Source organism: Rhinopithecus bieti, unplaced genomic scaffold (genome assembly GCF_001698545.2).
Source record: "Rhinopithecus bieti isolate Rb0 unplaced genomic scaffold, ASM169854v2 scaffold_72481, whole genome shotgun sequence".
Taxonomy (NCBI): Eukaryota; Metazoa; Chordata; class Mammalia; order Primates; family Cercopithecidae; genus Rhinopithecus; species Rhinopithecus bieti.
Genome location: NW_016826972.1, coordinates 106,772 through 116,488, shown reverse-complemented (window position 1 = coordinate 116,488; position 9,717 = coordinate 106,772). Strand labels below are relative to the sequence as shown.

Genomic DNA, 9,717 nt, shown 5'->3' with positions numbered 1-9,717 from the left:
AAATTAGCATTTGATGACACTAGCTCTTTGTAACAAAAATTATTTCAAGTATTGTATATATATACCTATATAAGATATATAGCCTTTTGGCCAGAACTCCCATCTTCCAGTAATTCGCCAAAATGATGAACACAAAGGGAAAGAGGAGTGGCACCCGATGTATGTTCTCTAGGACTTTTAGAAAACATGCAGTTGCTCCTTTGGCCATGTATATGCGAATCTATAAGAAAGATGATATTGAAGACATCAAAGGAATGGGTACTGTTCAAAAAGGAATGCCCCACAGGTGTTACCATGGCAAAACTGGAAGAGTCTACAATGTTCACCAGCATGCTGTTCGCACTATTGTAAACAAACAAGGGCAAGATTCTTGCCAAGAGAATTAATGTGCATATTGAGCACATTAAGCACTCTAAGAACTGAGATAGTGTGTGAAGGAAAATGATCAGAAAAAGAAAGAAGCCCAAGAGAAAGATACCTGGGTTCGCCGGGCATGGTGGCTCACGCCTGTAGTCCCAGCACTTTGGGAGGCTGAGGCAGGCAGATCATGAGGTCAGGAGATGGAGACCATCCTGGCCAACATGATGAAAACCTGTCTCTACTAAAAATACAAAAATTATCTGGGCATGTGGCACGCGCCTGTAATCGCAACTACTCAGGAGGCTGAGGCAGGAGAATCGCTTGAACCTGAGAGGCAGAGGTTGCAGTAAGCTGAGATCACGCCCCTGCACTCCAGCCTGGTGACAGAGCTAGACTCCGTCTCCAGAAAAAAATAGAAAGTTACCTGGGTTCAACTGAAGCGCCAGCCTGCTCCACCCAGAGAAGCACACTTTGTGAGAACCAACGGGAAGGAACCTGAGCTGCTGGAACCTATTCCCTATGAATTCATGGCATAATAGGTGTTAATAAAAGACCTCTGGACTGTAAAATATATATATACACATACATATATATACACACACATACATATATATATATATGAAGGATTTGGGAACCTGGAACTACAGAGGGTTTCTCTTCTACCCTCAGTGAGAGTTGGAATGGTAAGAACAATGTCTGTCCTTCCTGGGACTTGGCCTATCAAAAAGGCACTAGTTTTATGCAGTAAGAAAAATGAACTTGGAAGACAGCTAGAAATGAGAAGAAACCAGCTTATTTATTTATTTTTTCTTTCTTTTTTTTTTTTTTGAGACGGAGTCTCACTCCCAGGCTGGAGTGCAGTGGCCGGATCTCAGCTCACTGCAAGCTCCGCCTCCCGGGTTTACGCCGTTCTCCTGCCTCAGCCTCCCGAGTAGCTGGGACTACAAGCGCCCGCCACCTCGCCCGGCTAGTTTTTTTGTATTTTTTAGTAGATACGGGGTTTCACCGGGTTAGCTAGGATGGTCTCGATCTCCTGACCTTGTGATCCGCCCGTCTCAGCCTCCCAAAGTGCTGGGATTACAGGCTTGAGCCACCGCGCCCGGACCACACCAGCTTAAGTTTTATTTATTTATTTTTTTTGAGACGGAGTCTCGCTCTGTCGCCCAGGCAGGAGTGCAGTGGCCGGATCTCAGCTCACTGCAAGCTCCGCCTCCCGGGTTTACGCCATTCTCCTGCCTCAGCCTCCTGAGTAGCTGGGACTACAGGCGCCCGCCACCTCGTCCGGCTAGTTTTTTGTATTTTTTAGTAGAGACGGGGTTTCACCATGTTAGCCAGGATGGTCTCGATCTCTTGACCTCGTGATCCGCCCGTCTCGGCCTCCCAAAGTGCTGGGATTACAGGCTTGAGCCACCGCGCCCGGCCCCAGCTTATGTTTTAAGTATAGGCTTTGTCTTATGTCTCTATAGCTAAAGATTGGTTTTTAGAGCTTAACATTCAATGGGTAAAACAAAAGTATTCCTTACCTCACCAATAAAGAGAACCTTCAAACTTTTCCCACGGCATGTTTTTAATTCTGAAAATTAGGAGATAAGAGACTATTTAAAAATACAGCACCTCTGATGAATAGTTAAATGGATCATTTATCCTACAGGGATAAACTGTAACCAAAACTAATTGTGGGGCTCTAGACTCCTGACAGCACCAAAAACTCAAGTTGCATATGAAGTCCTAATACTTACAGTTGATTTCCATTCAGTATTCGGTATTTTGCTCACCTGAGAATAGATACTCCCCAGAGTGTACAGAGGCCCCTGTATATTCAATGGTGACCACAAAGAATCAAACAGAAATCATGCCAGTCCATGACTCTATGGTTTTTAATGAATAGATTGTGTGGATTTTCCCATGAAACACCCTCGATCTTAGTTGGGCGATTTAGTAAATTGTATAGACCTATGATGTTGGTGGTGATCAGCTAAGCAAAACAGAAATAGCCAAACAGAAGTCATTTCAAATTAAGTCACTTGTACTTTGAACTATTACTCAGTATTGGATGGCAGATGAGGGGAAAATACAAAATATGTGTCCTAGACCAATGCTGTCCAATAGAGCTTTCTATAATGACAGAAATAGCCTATATCAGCTGGTCAGTAAGGTAACCAATAGCCCCCAGTGGCTGCTGAGTACTTGAAATATGGCTATTCTGACTGAACTGAATGTTCAGTTTTACAGCTAGCTGTGGTTACTGGTTATATTTGGCAGCAAAGATCAACAATCCTATAGGTCTATCTTAAGATTACTTTTATAGGAATGAAGAGTATCAGAATTATTTCTCAATTACATATATTTAGTTTTCATTTCTACAGAGAGGTCAACAAAGTTTTGTGAACTAAATCGTGTAAGTTTGTTTTTTTACGAAAGGACTTCACAGAGAACAAGGCAAAGAGTAAGAAACACAACAGCAAATTTCTAAAAAATTCAAGTAGAATCAAACTTTGACTACAGATTTGGTCAAATTCGTGCTAAACAGCCTCTTTAACAACATTATTATTCCACTGACTTGTATAATTTGCTTTTTAGTAGTCTAATACATTGTTTTAAATCTTAATTATTTTTTATTATAAAATACATGTTTAGTGTAACAAATTCAAATAATCTCTTAGGAGGATAAAGTAAAATAAGGGCCCAGGCATGGTGGCTCATGCCTGTGATCCCAGCACTTTGGGCGGCCAAGGTGGGTGGATAACCTGAGGCCAGGAGTTCGAGACCAGCCTAGCCAACATGGTGAACCCCATCTCTACTAAAAATATAAAAATTAGCCAGGCGTGGTGGCGCATGCCTTTAGTTCATGCTACTTGGGAGGCTGAGACATGAGAATCACTTGAACCCAGGAGGTGGAGGTTAGAGTGAGCTGAGATTTGTGCCACTGAACTCCAGCCTGGGCGACAGAGCAAGACACTGTCTCAAAAAAAACAAAGAAGAAGGAGGACGTCCACCACACTGTACCTACCAAAATGTCCATTCCCCAAAGACGACTGCCGTTAAATGATTAGGGTACCTTTCCTGAATTTTTTTTTTTTTGTCTAAGCACATTTAAAAACCAAGACTTTTGGTTTTAAGTGATAGCTCTGAATCTTCTTTAGGCATGAAGTATAGGCAATTATATTTCTGCAGCAAACTTAAGCTCTGCAACATCAAGTGTGGATTCACTGGAAATTATTTGAAGTAACACTTAGAGATCATAATAGCCAAAAAATGTTGGGAAATGAAAAGGGTAGGTTTATTTAAATTTTTTTTTTTTTTTTTTTTTTTTTTTTTTTTTTTTTTAGAGACAGGTTCTTTGCTCCATCACCCAGGATGGAGTACAGTGACGGGATCGTAGCTCACTGAAGGCTCAAACTCCTGGGCTCAAGCAATCCTGCCTCAGCCTCCCAAGTAGCTAGGACTATAGGTGTGCACCACCATGACCAGCTAATTTTTTAGTATTTTGTAGAGATGGGGTCTTGCTATGTGCCCTGGCTGGCCTCAAACATCTGGCCTCAAGCAATACACCCACCTCAGCCTCCCATAGTGCTGGGATTACAGGCATGAGCCACCACACCCAGCCAAAGAAAGGCTTTTTGAGGAAGTATGATCAGAAGGAAATGGAATGTGCTTGAAAGAGCTCTAAAGGGCCACAGAAGTATGGACAGGTTATTTTTAAAAGCACTTGACTTTGGAACAAAACCCAAATTGTCCCCATGATTTCGTCCTTTGACATTATGTTCATTTTGGTTATCTTAGTCTTTTCTCAGACTTCACAGATAATTAAGTAAAAGCCCCTGGCTAAGTTAATGCTTATGACTGTGGTCACAAATGGATGGCTTGGATTTTATTTGTCTTGCAGTGTTTGTAAATTTTTTGATGTATACTCTTATTGCCAACTTACATACTCATATGTATATGGATTGTATGTGTATGTGTGTGTGTGTATATATATATAGTCCCCAAATTTAAAAACCATAATTTGGACATTTTTTTCCACACAAAAAATCAGAAAATGGGTAACACTCTGCCCCATTTCCACATGGCAACAATTTAGACAGGCCATGAGCTCTCCACATGGCCCTGATCCCACCACTCTAGTCTCAAACAAATCTAGTCAGTTGTACGTATATTATGTATGTATATTGCTGTGCTTCTCCTTCCTTCCTGACTCTGGAAGACTCCCATCTCAATCTCTCTCAACATGTCTGAAGGACTCAGGGGCAAATGTCAGAGGTGTAGGCCCTAGTCTGGGTTTAATGTTCGGGGCCAGCTTGAAACAGCAGCTAGTAGCTAGCTAGAGTGAGCTCTAAGCTAACACTCTGGACTTTCAGTCATGTTTTCTTTCCCCAGTGAAACAGAAAAGTTTGATTTCAAAGAGGCAAAGTGACACCTACAACATACATAAAACCTGTTTAGTTTTACTCAGGAGTGGGAATCAGGAAACCTGGGTGCTGTTTCTGACTTACTTTGGTTAGAGAAGGGCAGTTAAGCTGTCCTTACGTTTCTTATGAAATGGGGAAAATACTGCGGTAGCTCATAGCAATTTGGGGAGTTTTAGAGTCTATGGAAAATGGAAACGCTATTGGTAACTTAGATTGAACGTTGAAACTTGTATTTGTTTTTCAGGCACTTTTGGAACTTAACTGGATGTTTTATGTGTCTAGTAATCAGCTGATAGTAGATATTATTCTACCTCTATATTGGTATGCGAAATAGCAGAAATCATACAGTCTATGCGGGTGCTTTCAGCAAAGACTTTACCACAGTAATCAGTTCATGAAACTCTGTGTTCTGAAAGTGGCCACGGTCAGTGAATTTGTGCAATTTGGTTTCCAGCCTATCGGCCACTTCTTCTTGTTCCTTCCAGGGAAGGAATGGATCGTCAGTGGAGCCAAACTGCACAATGTAAGGGCAGTTGGCCTTGATTTTCTCCCACTGCCAGGGGCGGGTGAAGTATCCTATGGGGAAAAAAAAAACAATCTTTCAGTGCCCATGGATAATCTCCCTCTAGATATTCTAAAATAGCTACTGACGACCCACATAGAGACACAAAGGAGCAGAGCCTACGTGTGAGTTAGAAGCAATTCTTTTGTTTTCAAATCTGTAGGGCTTGATACCACAGTTACTCATGAAGAGGTGGTACATGGTTCAACTAAAACCAGGCCTCTGCGGTTCAATTCTAGACTTACGGCTTGGGAAGAAATCAAAGTGTGAACTTATATCCAAAGATAGGTGGTAAATCTTTCTCATATGCTATTAGAATGTTTTAGCATATCTGAAAGACAGCACTGTTTTTACAACCTGAACAGACAGCCCCATGTCTAGAGAGGGCTTTGCTCAGATTTCTACCTTTGGACTTACCACTTGCACGCTCATTTTCATCCCCCAAGTCTGATGTGTACGCAGACACTAATACAATAGCATATACTCGATGTGTTTCTGCATACCTGGAGAAAGAAAAATGATGTCAGCTAATATAAATGTTACCTCTGATCACCAAAAAGTCAATAAACTGGCTGGGCGCGGTGGCTCAAGCCTGTAATCCCAGCACTTTGGGAGGCCAAGACGGGCGGATCATGAGGTCAGGAGATCGAGACCATCCTGGCTAACACGGTGAAACCCCGTCTCTACTAAAAAATACAAAAAAAACTAGCTGGGCGAGGTGGTGGGCGCCTGTAGTCCCAGCTACTTGGGAGGCTGTGGCAGGAGAATGGCGTAAACCCGGGAGGCGGAGCTTGCAGTGAGCTGAGATCCGGCCACTGCACTCCAGCCTGGGCGACAGAGCGAGACTGTCTCAAAAAAAAAAAAAGTAAATAAACTACTTAAAAACTCATTTGTGGTAGCCTACAGAAAGCATGTGCTATCTGCTGTTGAGGTTGATGTGAAAAATAGCAAGGAAACTGCAGAACTACAAGCCCAACCCTGGCTACTAGATGAGCTTCTACTCATTTTTCTTTCCTTTTTTTTTTTTTCTGAGAGAGAGTCTCACTCTGTCACCCAGGCTGGAGTGCAGTGGCACAATCTTGACTCACTGCAACCTCCACCTCCTGGGTTCAAACGATTCTCCTGTTTTAGCCTCCTGAGTAGCTGGGATTACAGGCATGCACCACCGTGCCCAGCTAAATTTGTATTTTTAGTAGAAACAGGGTTTCACCATGTTGGCCAGGCTGGTCTTGAACTCCTGACCTCAAATAATCTGCCCACCCCGGCCTCCTAAAGTGCTGGGATTACAGGTGTGAGCCACCGCGCCCAGCCCCTACTCATTTTTCAAGGTAGTTCAAACTTGTGCAAACCTTTCCCAATAAACAAAAAGTGTAATCCACCCACGTTTAGTATGCTTCAGTGTCACTTGGTCGGTGAACATGCAGATTCTCAGGCTCAGACCCAGAGCCTCTGATTCAGAAAGTTGGGATTAAGGCCTAGAATCTGCATTTTAAGGCATGATCCCTCCTTCAACCCAGATGACTCTAATGCAAGTGGTCTGTGAACTGTATTTTAAGAAACACTGTACAATACCAGAAATGTACCTTTGGTACCACACATTCCACATTGCCTTGTATTATTCATTTGTGTCGTCTTAGGTAAATTTCTCTCAATAAACTGTCAGCTCCTTAAGGGCAGGTATGAGTCCTATTGATCTTTGCATTCCTGATGCCCATTACAGTGCCTGGCAAGTAGACACCCAGCTAACTATTAGGTTGGTACAAAAGTCATTGCAGTTTTTGCCATTAAAAGTAAGCAGGAGACAGACAAGAAATAAACAGGATGTCAGATGCCATGCATAATCCTTGACTAGATCTAGGATTGATTAGGTCTAGGTGAAAAGTACTACAGATAATAAGATATAAAGAGGATAGGAGCAAGTAGAGTGAGGCTCCTTTATTGGTAAAAACCAGAATTATAATATTTGCAGACAGCAGTATCCCTCAGCAAAGACTGGGATAAGGAAAGACACATAGTAATAATTTCGAGAGGCCTTTGTGCCAAGAAAGAGTTAGCATTGGTATTTTGTTCTTGGGCCTAAACTTTTTTCCCCATTTACTTTGAAAAATATCAGACCTACAGAAACATTTAAAGAACAAGCACCTACGCTGGGCGTGGTGGCTCACGCCTGTAGTCCCAGCACTTTGGGAAGCCAAGGCAGGCAGATCACCCGAGGTCAGGAGTTCAAGACCACCCCGACCAATATGGTGAAGTCCCTCTCTACTAAAAATACAAAAATTACCCAGGTGTGGTGGCAGGCACTTGTAGTCTCAGCTACTCGGGAGGCTGAGACAGGAGAATTGCTTGAACCTGGGAGGCGGAGGTTGCAGTGAGCCGACATTGTGCCACTGTACTCCAGCCTGGACAACAGAGCGAGGCTCTGTCTCCAAAAAAAAAAAAAAAAAAAGAACAAGCACCACCTAGATTCATTAATTTTGTCACATTTCACCCTTACTTTAGCATGCATCTCTTGAGAAGGTCACTCCCTTAACCATGGTACCACTATTACACCCAATACATTTCACATTGATACAGCAATATTATCTGTATTCATTTTTCCCCAACTGAACCAAAAACGTCCTTTAAAACATTCTACAATCCTAGATCGAGTCAAGGATTATGCATTGCATTTTATTTTCATGGCTCTTCAGTCACTTTTAAATTTTTTCTTTTAAATGACATTAACATTGTTTAAAAGTTTAGGCCAGTTGTCTTGTACATTATCCTCTAAATGGGATTGTCTGCTTCCTCCTAACTAGACTGAGGTAAACATTTCTGGCAAGGATACTACATAGGTGATGCTATGTCTTTCCCACACCATCACAGCAGGGCACAAATGATGCCAGTCTATTATTGGTGAGATTAAGTTTGATCATTTGCTTAAGGTGACACCATGTGATCTCTCCATTGTAAAGGCACAACTTCCCTTTCATGACTAGAGTCATCTGTAGGGTAGTCCTCTATGATTATGTCAATAGGAAATTCTACAACCTTAACCCAATCATTTTGGCATCCATTTTTCTCCTTGTCTCCCTTAACTTTAGAAGTCAATTCTTAGAAGGTTGCTAATAATCCCGCAGTGAGTTCAAGGATCTTTAAAAGCAGACACATCTTTACTAATCAATGGCTTGAGAAAAATGCAGTTGGCCTTGAGTTGGGACAGAATTCAATAATACAAGGAGCTCTTCGTTTTCCAGACAACCCCTGGCAGCATATAAACATCCTTACACTAGGAGTGTACCATAATTTTGTAGCTCCATCCTGAAATACTCTTGTAACTTTAATCAGTGTGGCTGAAAGTTTATGAAATTTGGCAAGATTCTCTGACATGCAATTCATGTGACATCCTAAGTGACTGCTTGGGACAAATAAAAACTATTATCCTTTGTCATTTTGCCTAGCAAATATGAAAGAAACTCAACCCTTATAGGCTAAACTTAGCTTAGTCAGCCAGCTAAGTCCCTACCCACTAGGCCTTATAAGGCTAAAAGGGGAGATATAATATTCTTAATGAGCAGTAGGGATATGCCCATGAACCTAAGGACTGGGGATTCACAGGTGAGTGACACTGCAGACACAATCTACCATATGCCAGGCTCTCTTCTAGGCAATGGGGTTTCAGTGCCAGACTGAACAAAGCCCTGCCTTCCTGGAGTCTACATTCTATTGGCAGGAGGCAGACAAGAAACAAACAGGATGTCAGATGGTAAAAAGTGCTGCAGATAGACCAGGCGCAGTGGCTCACGCCTATAATCCCAGCACTTTGGGAGGCCAAGGCAGGTGGATCATCTGAGGTCAGGAGTTCGAGACCAGCCTCAACATGGAGAAACCCCGTCTCTACTAAAAATGCAAAATTAGCCAGGCATAGTGGTGAATGCCTGTAATCCCAGCTACTTGGGAGGCTGAGGCAGGAGAATTGCTTGAACCTGGGAGGCGGAGGTTGCGGTGAGTCAAGATTGCCAGCCTGGGCTACAAGAGCGAAACTCCGTCTCAAAAAAAAAAAAAAAAAAAAAGTGCTGCAGATAATAAGATATAAAAGGGATGGGAGCCAGTAGATTGAGGAAGCCGTTTCACATGGAGTGATTAGAGAAGGCCTTACCTAAAGGGGACATTTGAGCAGAGACTTCAAGGGAAATAGAAAGCCATGCAGGCCAGGCACGGTGGCTCAAGCCTGTAATCCCAGCACTTTGGGAGGCCGAGATGGGCGGATCACGAGGTCAGGAGATCGAGACCATCCTGGCTAACACGGTGAAACCCCGTCTCTACTAAAAAATACAAAAAACTAGCCGGGCGAGGTGGCGGGTGCCTGTAGTCCCAGCTACTCAGGAGGCTGAGGCAGGAGAATGG

At 42.8% G+C, this 9,717-nt stretch overlaps 1 protein-coding gene across 1 annotated transcript in view; it reads right to left on the bottom strand.

The window, feature by feature from the left end:
- Window positions 1-1,909: 1,909 nt before the first annotated feature.
- The window catches only part of RBBP9 (RB binding protein 9, serine hydrolase), a 10,805-nt gene continuing 2,997 nt past the window's right edge, over window positions 1,910-9,717 (bottom strand). The window contains 3 exon segments of the mRNA XM_017863707.1: window positions 1,910-5,225; window positions 5,227-5,345; window positions 5,749-5,834. Coding sequence (XP_017719196.1) covers window positions 5,157-5,225; window positions 5,227-5,345; window positions 5,749-5,834 — 274 coding nt within the window. The 3' untranslated portion in view covers window positions 1,910-5,156.